The following is a 13,729-nucleotide window of genomic DNA, read 5'->3' as shown; positions in this document are numbered from 1 at the left end:
AAAATGAGGCCTAGGTTATTATTCCAGGCCCGCAATTCTTTGCGTTGTGCTGCGAAATGCAGATATGGAGCTTCATATTCGGCCTTGAGATGGTCTTCGACGGAGACGAGGCAATGGTCTACGCCCCTTGCTAAACAACTTTCTGAAGCTATCACTGTATGGTTTTTCTATTGGATTTGAAGCTGGTGTATTTTATTAATCTGGTTTAGGCTACAGGACCAATTCCTTTGGCGTCGTTTATGCGAATGTGCTTAACGTCCGATGTAGGTGGATATTATACGGCGAAACAAGAAGGAAGAGATCAGTTTGGAAAAAAGGGAGATTTTATTACCTCACCCGAGATATCGCAAATTTTTGGGGAACTGGTTGGGATTTGGTTTGTGGCAGAATGGATGTCTCAAGGGAAAAAGAAGAAGGGTGTTGAATTGATAGAGATAGGTCCTGGGAGAGGCACTTTAATGGATGATATGCTGAGGGTCTGGTTGAAATATTCTGGATGTAGTTTTGAATATGTGCTAATATGTTGTATAGACGATCAAGAATTTCAAACCAATGGCTGAGAGTATAGAAGCTGTGTATATGGTAGAAGCAAGCCCTGCTTTGAGAGATGCGCAGAAACAGCTTTTATGCGGGGATGCGCCTATGATTGAGACGGAAACAGGATTCAAGAGTACTAGCAAGTATGCTGGTATTCCTATAATGTGGACGGAGAATATGCGATCTGTACCATATGGTATGGTTACGCGGAAACCGAAAAAGAAAAGAGCTCCTACTAAACTTTGACAGGCGCGGACAAAACTCCATTTATCGTGGCCCACGAATTCTTCGATGCTCTTCCAATCCACGTCTTCCAATCCGTGGCCCCAAATCTTGATACTTTGGAGCCTATCACAATTGAAACGCCTACTGGCACTCATCCGCTTGCTCCCTCTACCTCCAAGTCATCCACAGCCAAAACTCCCCAATGGCGAGAAATGGTAGTGTCGCCCACCCCGCCAAATTCCACCCAAACCGATGTTTCTATCCCCGACTCCCCCCAAAACCAATCCTCTCCTCCCGAATTCCAACTCACGCTTTCCAAATCCTCCACCCCGCACTCCCTTTATCTTCCCGAAATCCTTGACCGCTATCGAAATTTAAAATCTATCCCCGACTCGCTAATCGAAATATCACCTGAAAGTCACGCGATTGTTGCTGATTTCGCAAGCCGAATCGGTGGTTCCAAGACAAATCCAAAAACTAAACCTTCGGGTGCTGCTCTTATTCTAGATTATGGACCAATTTCTAACATCCCAACCAATTCTCTCCGGGGAATCAAAGCACATCAACGAGTTTCTCCCTTTAGCGAACCAGGAATCGTAGATCTCAGCGCCGATGTAGATTTTGTCGCTCTAGCCGAAGCAGCAATGAATGCGAGTGAAGGGGTGGAAATCCATGGGCCTATGGAACAAGGTGAATGGTTGTTGAGTATAGGGATTAAAGAACGTGCAGAGATGCTAGTTCAAAGCTTAAAGGGGAAAGATGACGAGGCTCGGAAGAGGATTGAAGGAGCTTGGAGGAGGTTGGTTGATATGGGGGAAAATGGGATGGGAAAGGTTTATAAGGTCATGATTATGATGCCGGAGAATGAAGGGAGGAGACCACCGCTCGGATTTGGTGGTAGCGTGGTGCATTAGTTTTGTCAATGTTGAGGTATATCTCCTTGGTTCAATTATACCTTGGATTGAGGTGGAGGAATTGGCACTGTATGATCTATCATAGTTGTACATTTTATATATACCAATCATCAAAGTAGCAGTATTTGCAAAGTACGAATACTTCCAACGTTCTCTCCCACTGCCTATTGAGAACAATGATTCTCTACACGGTTTTATACTTCTTTTCCATCGCAGACAGATAGGTAGAAAGAAGTATAGCTCTCCTTTCAAATCTTAACATTCGCTACTCTGCTTTGCTTAAAAAAAAAGAGATGATAATATAAAGTATTTGGCTTTCAATCATTACTTAATATTATTACTCTATTGCATCAAGGACATTACACAGATTATAAGAGCGGAGAAAAAATCTAATATAACTCGGTTAAACTCGAAGATCAGGGGAAAAAAGGAGGATAATAATATCAAAGAAGATTTTTAGAAGATTTTTACATAGTTATAATTACAAAGAACAAGTAGAGCATATGTACCTAATAAAAGATATTATTTTACTCGAGTAGTTAGAATGAGTATCCAAGATATGAAATTGGAGTATTTACTGAGTAAGAAGTATCAAGACTCGGAATGGAAATTTAGAAGAACTTATTAATTATCTAGTCTAAAGTTTTGGGAATATTATTAGATTATTAGATTACTGTTACTATAAATTCACTGTCACTACTAGATTCACTGCTTTTAAAGTCATCAACTTCAAGCTTCAAGCTTCATCTACAAATTCGCTCACTAGTCAATACACCTCTTCTGATTTATTATCAAATATATATTCATCTTCAAAATAATCTGACATACTCTATTCAATCTCCATCTGTTGTATATTATGTAGCCCGTATTTTCGTCTTCATTAGTTCACTTTATTTCATATCTACCCAGACAATTGTTCGAGTACTAGATTACCATTCGTTCGGCCTTAGCGAAACATTAATCGATATTATAAGCTCAAGTTTTGCAAGACCTACCTTACACAACAGAACGAAGGCGAAAAAGCTGTGTATCTATAATATCCATACGCCGTACATACACAAGGTAGCACAGTACGCAGGGTAGGTAACGACTCCATTTTCACCAACGATATAGACTGACTATTCCAACATTGAACATTTGAGAAAACATCCTCCTTCCCTAATACTAAGAATCAACCACAAACTAATTTCCAACTTTCAACTCCTTGAACCCATTCATATTATCCCGAATAGCGATTTCCACCGGTAACCTCTCCATACTACTCGCACCATAAAACCCATGAATCCCCTTCGTCCTCGCCAATACATATTCCACATCCTTTACCTCCGCTACTGGTCCTCCATGACAAAGCACTATAATATCCTCTCGCACCCCCACCGCCGCATCCCTAATATCCTGAATAGCCTTCACGCATTCATCCAAAGTACTTCCCGTCTTCGCACCAATCGTTCCACTGGTCGTTAATCCCATATGCGCTACCAATACATCTGCGCCCGCTTTGGTCATCTTGATCGCATCTTCGGGGTTGAAAACGTAGGGCGTGGTGAGTAAATCTTGTTCATGCGCTAATCGGATCATTTCCACTTCCTTGTCATATCCCATTCCTGTCTCTTCTAGATTTTCCCGGAATCGTCCGTCGATTAGTCCTACAGTGGGAAAGTTTTGCACGCCGCAGAATCCGAGATTTTTGAGTTGTGTGAGGAAGGTTGGGATGTGGCGGAAAGGATCGGTTGCGCAGACACCTGCGAGAACGCCGGTGTCATTTACTATGGGAAGGATTTCGGAGGCCTATGTTGTGTGTCAGTCTTTTTCATAAAATAAGACGCTGGAGTGTGGGAGTTGGATTAGGAGAATAGTAGGTATACGCACCATTTCGACAACAACTTGATTGGCATCTCCATATGGCATTAAACCAGCCAATGAACCACGTCCCGCCATACGAAAACGACCAGAGTTATATATAATGATGAGATCCGCACCACCTGCTTCTACCGATTTGGCTGAAAGACCAATTCCTATATGTTTGTTAACTATTGACTCATTAGGGAAGGGGGGCAGTATGTCCAATAGTCAAGTCCTCTAGTGCCGGAATGAAGGGCTTTTAGACATTCAGATCATTCGAATGTGGGAATCTGTATGATTATCAAATCTATCCAGAGCAATAAACTTATCGAAACGACAGAAGCAAATCCAAAGATTCAAAGCTCGAGAATCTCAAATTGGGCCGCGGTCCGGACTATTGGACACAGTGCCATAGGCTAGATGCTAGATGATACATGTATATATATATATGTAAGAGGATAGTTTACCTGCTCCAGCTCCAACAATAATCTTCTTATTCTTAACCGCATCCTTCAATCTCCCTAGAACAACATCGCGAGTTGTAGCTTTCGTCATTGTGCAAGATGTTGACGCGAGCGAGTTACTTCTTGGATAGTATACTTGTAAAATAAAACAGGATGAATTAGTTGCGTCTAGTATAGATAGGTAACCTTACTTGCAGGATAAATGATAAATCCAAAGAATAAAGAATATCACAATATAGGTACTGAAATGAATACAAGATAAAGATTCTTTTTAAATGAATAAAAATATAAAAATATATTCTCCGACAATGACTCAAAACCTCGAGTAAGTAAATTTGTCAAATCGGACGATTAAGACAAGACGAGACGAGACGACTATCAAATCAAAACTCCTTTGTATAAAAAAATGACGATAGTGGTGGGGTTAAACTTCGTAAATACGTCGATTGACGTACCCCTACCATATTGCCCCTCCAAAGTGCCCCATTTATTGTAGGGAAATCCCAATAGCTTCCAATAGGCATATTCCGAACATCCGTTTGAGTTCCGGCCCGCATATTAGTTTGTATGAATAGAGCTATTGTGGAGACGAGAACTGGATTGGATATCATCAATACGGAGTATACCTACAGAGTACTAGTCCTATCTACGTAGATCAGGGTTCGAAGCTTGTTTGCTGAGAATTTAATCACTCATGTTCTGCTTCTGAAGGCTACTCGGGTACATTTTTCCTGGTCTTCTCTTTTCATGATTGTATTGATTCTTTAATTCAGGAAAGACTTAAAATATCACCCCACCATATATACCAAAAGTCTTGGTAAATAATAAGATAGCTTATACAATACCCTCATTCAAAACTTCAAATGCCCAAATTCCAGGCCCTTTCATTCTAATCGACTATCACAAAATACATACTCATCACCATCACCCATCCTCACAAGAAAAACCATAACCGAAATGTCTAATCCCAGCATCCTCCTCCTCGGAACCCTCGATTCCAAGCGCGAAGAAATTCTCTACCTACGCGCTCAAATCCTCACCCACTCCAAACCCACCACAAAAGTACTCCTCGCCGACGTAGGACGCAGACCAGCTACCGATCCCGAAATAGACATTCCCCAATCTGAAACCCTTTCTCACGCCTCTTCCCCCATCGATTATTCCACCCTCTCCCGCGGTGAATATATCGAGCATATATCCATCTGTGCCACCAACCTCGTGCGTGAGCTCTTCGAAAAGAAGTCTATCCATGCGATTATCGGAATAGGTGGATCGGGGGGAACTTCATTATGTGCATATATCATGCGCAACGCGTTACCCATTGGATTCCCTAAGCTGGTAGTTTCAACCATGGGAAGTGGAAACACGGGACCATATGTAGGGGAAACGGATATCACAATGATGTACAGTGTAGTTGACATTGCGGGCACAAATTCGATATTGAAGGGAATCCTTGACAACGCGGCTGGAGCGATTTCAGGATTAGCTTATGCATATTGGAAACGCTGTATAAAGAAAGAACAGGCGAATAATGTGCCTAGGAAGAAAGGTATAGGATTAACTATGTTCGGAATCACAACTCCATGCGTGGAAATGGTAAAAAATATCCTGGAGAAAAATAGCAAGGAGTATGAAATATATATTTTCCACGCCACGGGACCCGGTGGAAAAGCAATGGAGAGATTAATACGAGAAAAACGCATCGATGCCGTTCTCGACGTAACCACCACCGAAATAGCCGATTACGTCTGCGGGGGCATATTATCAGCAGGACCCGAAAGACTTTCCGCCGCGGCCGAAATGGGAATTCCCCAGATCGTAAGTGTAGGCGCATGTGATTGTGTAAATTTTGGACCGCGAGACTCGATACCCGAGAAATTTAAGGACAGAGTGTTGGTGCAACATAATCCAGATATGACATTGATGCGATCGAATGCGGATGAGTGTGCTGAGATAGGCAAGTTTATAGCGGGAAGATTAAAGGAGAAAGCGAAGAGGAAAGACCTGGTAAAAGTATGTTTACCGAGAAAGGGAACAAGTATGTTAGCTGTAGAGGGAGGGAAGTTCCACGATGTTGAGGCGGATAAGATGTTATTTGAAGCAATCAAGGATGGGTTAGATGGGAGTGGAATTGAGGTCTTGGAGAAAAACCGCACAGTCAATGATGAGGAATTCGCTCAATTTATGGCGGAGGAGCTTATACAACTGATCTCTAAGTCGTGAGGAAGTTGTGGATATCGAGAGCAGATACTCGTAAGCACGAGATGATCATGATTTACTATATACCCAAAATAGCCAAATATCGGTATACTTAACTTAAGCCAAGTACGGTTGAACTAGCAATCAAAATTTGAGGGCAATAAGAACTCAATTCATTTTAACAATATGGTATCCTAAGTAATCTCTTCCAATGATCAAAACCAATCCAAACAATTATGCTATCACAATTTCAGGAATGAGAGTAGTATCTTTCACCACTTAAAACTAACGTAAAGATCCATCCCATCTCCTCATTATCTAAGCAGAGAGTGAAAGAATCATTTAAGTTTGATGGGACAATAGGCACTAGCCTTTTACTCCCAATGAGTTCTCTTCACGAGTTTTCTGCAAACCTTGATCCAGACTAGAAGAATGCATTCCAGAGAAAGAAAGACGTATACTTCCTAATAAAAAGCTTGATGGGTATGCTCAAGCAGGGTATAATATTTGCTATTCAGTCCATATCCAGTAAATTCTTGATCGTACATCACCTTGTAAAACTAACCATCGCTAATTCATGCAAGTAATGTAAAAATGTAAAAATATGACTCCTCCCTCCTCGCTGCACCATCATTCGTTGAATCATGCACCGCTTCCTTTCTCTTAATACATATTCGCGTAATATCAAATAAAAAAAACACCCACTTTAGGTATACCACCGAGCCGTCTAAACCGAACGCTCACTTGTCCGAACTCCAATAAAAGTACAGTACATCCGCAACCACAAAGTATTAGCCCTGACTAATGCCTGATTCAAGCCTAAACCAAACTCAGAACAATTCGAGTAACTCAAGATTGCTTTTGTCCTAACTCCAAATCACCTTCATACTCGTCATCCCAATCGGATCCAGAGCCGGCGATCTTTTTTCCCACGAAAATTCCCACAGCAGTTCCGAGGCTAGCAACTAAAAACCACCCCTCAAACCAAGTATCAACAAATCCAGGCTCTAATGGACTACCCAATGCATCGCTCACCACGCTTTTCATCTCAGATGGAAGATTACTTCTCATAAGTAGTGCATTGGATATCACAAACATCGCGCTGATTTGTGCAAGTATGAGTGCCATGTTAGCTTGAGCCTGATAAAGGAGCGAGGGCGAGATTTTGGTGAGCATATGGAAGGTCTGAAGTACAGAATTGAAAGAAGCGAAGAGGATTACGGCTGATAGGATGAAGGATATTTGGCGAGACCATGCCAATTGATCAATAGTTGGATTCACGTGTTTGGCAAATAGAGAAAGAATACGATTGACTGGATCCGTAGTTGATGAACTGAAGAACGATGGATCGGCTGGCAAGGTAAGACGTCGGAATACGGCCAAAGTGGTTGTTCCAATGCGATATATACAATATAGTGAAAAGGCATATGAAATTGGCGTGAAGACGATTTTACCGAGAGGTGAGGAGGATCGTTGTTTTGATGCGTAACGATTTTGCAGCATTGATAGGGAAGTCGAAAGGCCTAGAGTCATAGATGAAAGTCCGGAGATTTCCAACTCCAGAGACTTCAACTCTTGTACATCAGCGTTTCCACGTATACTTCCAATAACCTTAGTCATGAATCCTTCAGTTGGATGATCATTAACTTTACGCTGAAGAGCCCTTAATCGGCTTCGTTTTGCAGCAAGCATATCATTTGTAGCGTCTAGACCTGCTTGTTTGCGGGCAATATCAGCTTCCGAAACAGGTTTTGGCCTTGCTCCAAATGTTTGCCAAGGAGCAGAGACAGCCGCGAAACCAGAAAGAAGTGCCATCAGAGAAATACCAATGATGCCAACCCTATCCAAGCAAGCTTCGCTAAGTCCCTTTCCAGGTACAGATGCCATTGTATGGATATACGTTCCGGGTATTCCTTTCCCCAACCACCAGAATCCCATCAACCATATTGTAAAACCGACAGCTTGAAGGAGCCAGGCAATTATTGAAAATCCTCCTTTCTTCGATACAGTAAATTTCCACCCGAGCCCCGTGATAATCGATTGTAGCTCGAGAAATGGTATAAGAACAACAAGTAGGAAGAGGAGTGTAGGAACAGTAATCTTGAGCGCAAACGCCCTTGCCGCGGGATTGAGGTAATTCGAGATTTCGCAAAGAATCAATTCGGCGAGAACAGTCGCCAATGCAATCGTGGTTGAAAATGAGATAGCGATAGCCTTTCTCCTCGCAGTCTTTTGACCATGTTCTTTATGCGATTGTCGCAAACTGGGAGGGGCATTGCTAGGAAGATAATGAAGTTGATCTTCCTTGGATTGTTGTAGGCCAGCTACTAAGGGGAATAGCTTCTGGAGAACGATGAGACTAACAACGAGAAATGTTAGGATTAAGGGAATTGAAGAGAAAGCGAGCGTCGAGAATGATGCAGAGCTCAAAGAGCGATTTTGATGACCTGGCATGACACAGGCGTCGTCACATTTGTCGTCTGGAAGTATCGGCATTGATTGCTTGGGTATGTTCGTTATCGATCTTTACATTATAAATGTCGATGTTCTCGAGGTACAAAGAGAAGCTCTTCCATAAAGCTTGATTTTGGTTAAGGTGTCAACTTAATGTAGTTCCTCGCTATTTTGCATATGAAACTAGGAATTGGAAACTGGGAAGGCCCAAGAAAGGGCGACCGCGCGTTCGAACTAACAGCGATAAGATTGTGTTAATCTTCACGTGATGTCAACGAAACAAAGGATGGGAGAGGGCGGGCTATTTTTAGGATCACCCCGCTCAAAGGGCTCACGTCCCAGTTAATAAGGCTAGGCACTAGGCGCGCACGAGTGGAGTACTTGCAAATGGGTGGATCACCCGTAGTAGACAAAAAAACTAAATTTTCCGACGCTGTTATTCTCCAGCTGCAGTATTTACCATGTAAGTATGAAACTATCTATATACTATAGGACTGTGAGTTACCCTCTAGTCATTCGCATTTACATCGGAAACCACCATTGTAGTCTGATCAACTACAAATCAAGCACAAACAGACCATCCTCCAGAGGTATCCGAAGCAGCAAGATACACAAAGACACACAGATACAGGTGTCTAGGTATTGCCATCCGTAAATGCCGAAAACAAAAACAAACTCGCTGTCGCGTTGCCTCCCAATCTTGGTACACAGCTTGACGTAAGTGATAGTATTGACCAATCTTTAGCCCCGTTGGGTACATTGGAAAACTGTCAGGTCGATGGGGCTCGTCTCGCTCATTGTTCCGCGTTATCATCAATTTTAGGTAACAAGTCCGGCTTGAGGAGTCGTCTGCATAACCGAAACGCCCATACCTTCAATATCTGACTCCGATCCATCCTCCCTATCAATATTAAGAAGCTGAAACCGATTTACCAAAGGGGCCTTCTTCTTGCCTTGAGGAGGATTGTCGGATTGGGAAGTTGGACGTCTCGCCAGCGGGGCTGCGCATTCATCATTATCCCATTCAATCTTTGAACCTTTATAAGCGCTAAAGAAGAGTTAACGAGCTCCAAATTGATGATTAGATTCCAACATACCCACGACTCATCATGCAAGTGCGAGCAAACATTGCATTGTGAACAGAATTTGTCGAGATAAAAGCCTTGGAACCATTAAAAGCAACCTTAATTACGACGAGATTATGGATATGTTCGAGATCATCCCGAATAACTTCCTCGGTATGCTTAGGGTTGCGATTATGAATGACGAGGTTTCTAGTAGCTCCAATGCCTACTTTATTCGCGATATGATTAGGTAAAATGAATTGCCTGTCGTTCCATCGAATATCGACCTATTTATCGTCAACTGTCTGCGTCTTGATAAAGATTTAGATAAACCTACTCTTTTTGAACGAATATACAAGTCATTGCGCTTTACATGACGAAGGAACTCATTTGCATGGGCTTGCTCAAGGAAAGATACACTTGCAGCATGATCATGAGTGCGAAGGTATATATCCAACAGCATGCCTCCCCTAACAGCATCACAAATGTCTGCATATGTGGTACCATCCGGCAGATTGAACAATAGTACGGTACGCTGGGCAAACTTTTCATAAGTTGGACGTTGAAACCTGGTCTGCAAACTATTTCCAGTCTCAAAATCGAAGGTATCGATCCCATCTGGACTACTAAAATGATCGTCATAAGCATCCGTATGCAAATGGTTCGGGGACTGTTGATACTGTAAGTTACGAGTCTGGAAGCCTTTGTAGTCCTGAGAACGACGTGGAAAAAGTGTGCCGCTATTCCGTGGTGTGCCATATGTATAAGCTTGGTGGCCATTGGCGTCTTGAGTAGACGGAGAAGGAACTTGTGTCATGAAGGCGGTGCTGTTGTCATGATCTTCATGTGTCGCAGGAATAGTCGAGGTTCCATTCTCACAACCACCGTTTTCATCAGCCAGCGTCTCGCCCTTAATCAAGATCTGAAGAAACGATATTAGCGAACAGGAATTGGTAGGTATTAAATTGCTGCCATGGCTCCAAAAACTCACATTCAAGGTCTCCTCCGCAATACCACCTTTGTAAAGATTGCGTCGCAGGTTCTCTGGGGCGTTGAGTTAGTCTCTCGCGTCATGATAGTAGATATCCTATATAAATCAACAGGCAGCACACCATATTCACGAGCAGATTTTATCTGGCACATGGGCATTAGACGAGATTTATTTAAATTCACAATGTGTAGGATGCTTACTTACTAGGGCATTATGTTCCTTCTTCAAGACTGTGATCTTGTCGGAATCGTCAGGAGTATCATCACTATTCTCCGAAGTATGCTACACATAACAATAAGTCTTTGACGCTTCATCCCTTCTCTCGAATATCTATCAATGTCGACATACGAATTGAGCTCTATTGTGGGGTAAACGGTTAATGATTGCTTCACGCATCTAAGACATTTCGTACAGGGTTAAAAAAGTAGATCACTTTACCTTCTCAGCAAAGTCTCCAAATAGATCTTGTCAATAGTCACCATAGAATTATCGGAAGCCATCTTGAAGAAGTTAATCTTTTTCGTGTTGAATACAATCAAGTATTCAACCTCGAACTTCAAAATGAACGAAAAATGAGATACCTAGTAAGTTAATGGATGAAAGTTTTAATAAGGCTGCTCTCTTGATTTGGCTCCAAAAAGTCAACAGTTGGAAGAGGTCGCTCCAGCCACTTCGGTTAGATTTAAAGTTTTAAGCCAATCAACATTGGTTTTAGCTGTCTGCAGCTAAACTTTAAAGCTTGGACGCCCGATGAAGAAAGATGAACGTACGGAACGGAGTACTCAAAATTGGATTTGGTACAATGCTTACTTAATCAACAGAGAACTTTACGTAGTATAGTCTACGATATCCAACAACACTGGATGAATCTCTCTCTCCGAGGCCTGCTGCAGTGCTGCAAGATAAGACTAGAGTGACTATGGTGATTCAAAGACTTCGGAGTTCGGATAGCTGCCTGCATTTTGGATCTGCAGCCCTAAACTGGAAGATCATCTCTTTCAAGTTAACGAGGTATCAAAAGGGGTTAGATTGGTGGAGACTGCTAGTAGGCATTTATCGTTCCACTATCATCATACTACTGTTGGGTAGTCTTGAATACTTTCAATTGATCTAAATATGAGAATGTAGGATATATGATATAAGGAAAAGAAATCAGCAACGTCATGTCATCGGACGGCGGTCCGTACTCAGTGGTGTGCTCGGAAGCTTGAGTTCCTTTTGTTGTTTAAAATGTTCCGTCTCCAAGCAAGCTAACAGAACTAAAGAACAAAAAGAATTACAGTTGGATTATGAAATTAGCCGTTTTCTTTCTACATATCTAGCTATATTTTGTTTATCCAGCTTTGCTTCTTTCATTCATGGCTCTTTGTCTAATATGCTTAGTAAGCAAACTTCAACCAGAAGCCAAGCTCTTTCCTCCTTTGAATAGTTATATCGCAGCAAAATTTTGATAATGTAGAGCAGACCAGAAGCACAGCTCATCAACTAGTTGACAAACCATTAACCAAACAAACCCAATCTATTCCTCTCCATCTACAACATCAACTCCACCAAACAACATGACATCCCGGAAGCCAACCCCGGCACCCAATACAAAATCAGACGCCCAATGGCTAATCGAATTTGGCTATCTCAACGGTTTCCACGATTTCATGCACGACTACGGTTTTATAGACGATGAGCAAGATCGTCGTGATGCTCTGAGTCTCTTTAGACAATTCCGAAAGGAACAACAAGAAGCATGGGAGAAAACGCATCATGGAGAGTTGAAATCCGAGACGGTAGTTGAAAGTTCACGCACCTATTCGAGAACTAGTGTGTCAATATATTCTTCAAGTGAACATAATGTTCTGAAGAAACACAAGAGTACTAGTACTAGTACTGTCAAGGGGAATAAGACACAGAAGTAGGGGTCGATGCTTTCAATCTCGTGAAGAATCCTAGAATGGGTGGCAAAAGCATAAGAGGACTTGTACACATGGCGCCTAGGAACCGGAGAGGCGAGTGGAGGTAGATAAATAATGAGAGGGGCAAATACGAACTTTGAATTTAGTGAGGTAATGGGCGGGAAGTGACTAGAGGAAACAAATGGAATGGAATTTCATTCCGAGTAGGGGAGATATGTAAAGAAAATAACAAATCCATCACACATCTCCCTTCATCCCCTCAAAAATCCACAGTCCTATATAACACAACACCAACCTCTTTAATTTTCATTATTTCCTCTTCCCCAAAAAACCCCAAGCAAAAGAAAGAAGAACAAAAAAAGCACGGAATACATAAATACTTGATAAAAATCTTCAATATCAATTTCTACTTCCATCTCCATTTCCAAAAATAAACAACTTTGTCATAATCCAATCCAATCTAACACAACACAACACAGTGCAGTAAATATATCATTCATCCACCCTTCCTCTCATCCATCCAATAAATCTCCCGTCCAAAAAGGGCACACGGACAGATAAGATCTACTATTTTACTATACACCCAAAAGGAAATAGAAAATGAAGTATAGAATTCCTGTCCTATATATACCAGTGGCATACCATACAATGCCGTACATGCAATACAATACCACCTTCAATCAAACCCAATCAAATAACATCAAACCAAACCAGACCAAATCGAACCAAACCAAACCAGACATAAAAAACTCCAAACACTAATATAAATCCCACAATTAAAAAATTGAAATTCCTCACTCATCTAAATCGTCAAAGTTCTCACATAAATATAATAAATAATTAATAATACATAAATAACAACCAGTGAACTAAAGAGTACATACTACACAATCCATAATATTCATTGTAACACACTATATATAATACACTACCTACACAGCAACTATTCTCCACTCATCTCACCTCATCCCAATCCCTTCCCCTTCCCCCTTCCCCTTCTTCTCCCAAAAAACATTCAAAAGCGCAGATGCAATTCATGATTCATCTCAGCCGATTCCAGCCAATTCCTTCTAAGTAGATCCTCGCAACAAAATGCTATTTCACAAAAACAGAGTAGGAGAGTGATGTTATG

The 13,729-nt window shown here is 41.7% G+C and overlaps 6 protein-coding genes across 6 annotated transcripts; 3 read left to right on the top strand and 3 right to left on the bottom strand.

Annotated features, from left to right (window-relative positions):
- Positions 1-3: 3 nt before the first annotated feature.
- Positions 4-1,676, top strand: SS1G_00559 (hypothetical protein; the record flags this gene model as incomplete). The annotated part of the gene is made up of 3 exons (XM_001598420.1): positions 4-156; positions 532-733; positions 787-1,676. 3 exons carry the CDS (start codon positions 4-6, stop codon positions 1,674-1,676), a joined length of 1,245 nt encoding a protein of 414 aa, XP_001598470.1.
- A 1,182-nt stretch (positions 1,677-2,858) lies between these two features.
- SS1G_00558 (hypothetical protein) lies at positions 2,859-4,073 on the bottom strand (the record flags this gene model as incomplete). Its single annotated transcript, XM_001598419.1, has 3 exons — positions 2,859-3,464; positions 3,546-3,691; positions 3,986-4,073. The coding sequence occupies 3 exons, from the start codon at positions 4,071-4,073 to the stop codon at positions 2,859-2,861; spliced, it is 840 nt and encodes a 279-aa protein (XP_001598469.1).
- Positions 4,074-4,939: 866 nt separating this feature from the next.
- Positions 4,940-6,205, top strand: SS1G_00557 (hypothetical protein; the record flags this gene model as incomplete). The annotated part of the gene is made up of 1 exon (XM_001598418.1): positions 4,940-6,205. The coding sequence occupies one exon, from the start codon at positions 4,940-4,942 to the stop codon at positions 6,203-6,205; it is 1,266 nt and encodes a 421-aa protein (XP_001598468.1).
- Positions 6,206-7,030: 825 nt separating this feature from the next.
- On the bottom strand, positions 7,031-8,677 carry SS1G_00556 (hypothetical protein; the record flags this gene model as incomplete). Its single annotated transcript, XM_001598417.1, has 1 exon — positions 7,031-8,677. The coding sequence occupies one exon, from the start codon at positions 8,675-8,677 to the stop codon at positions 7,031-7,033; it is 1,647 nt and encodes a 548-aa protein (XP_001598467.1).
- Positions 8,678-9,454: 777 nt separating this feature from the next.
- On the bottom strand, positions 9,455-11,190 carry SS1G_00555 (hypothetical protein; the record flags this gene model as incomplete). The annotated part of the gene is made up of 6 exons (XM_001598416.1): positions 9,455-9,683; positions 9,733-9,986; positions 10,037-10,621; positions 10,691-10,743; positions 10,891-10,972; positions 11,170-11,190. 6 exons carry the CDS (start codon positions 11,188-11,190, stop codon positions 9,455-9,457), a joined length of 1,224 nt encoding a protein of 407 aa, XP_001598466.1.
- A 1,059-nt stretch (positions 11,191-12,249) lies between these two features.
- Positions 12,250-12,600, top strand: SS1G_00554 (predicted protein; the record flags this gene model as incomplete). Its single annotated transcript, XM_001598415.1, has 1 exon — positions 12,250-12,600. The coding sequence occupies one exon, from the start codon at positions 12,250-12,252 to the stop codon at positions 12,598-12,600; it is 351 nt and encodes a 116-aa protein (XP_001598465.1).
- Positions 12,601-13,729: the final 1,129 nt, after the last annotated feature.

The sequence above is a fragment of the Sclerotinia sclerotiorum genome, genomic scaffold (genome assembly GCF_000146945.2).
Source record: "Sclerotinia sclerotiorum 1980 UF-70 scaffold_1 genomic scaffold, whole genome shotgun sequence".
In the NCBI taxonomy this organism is placed as follows: domain Eukaryota; kingdom Fungi; phylum Ascomycota; class Leotiomycetes; order Helotiales; family Sclerotiniaceae; genus Sclerotinia; species Sclerotinia sclerotiorum.
Note: the sequence above shows the minus strand (reverse complement) of the source record. Positions and strands in the feature narration are given on the sequence as shown.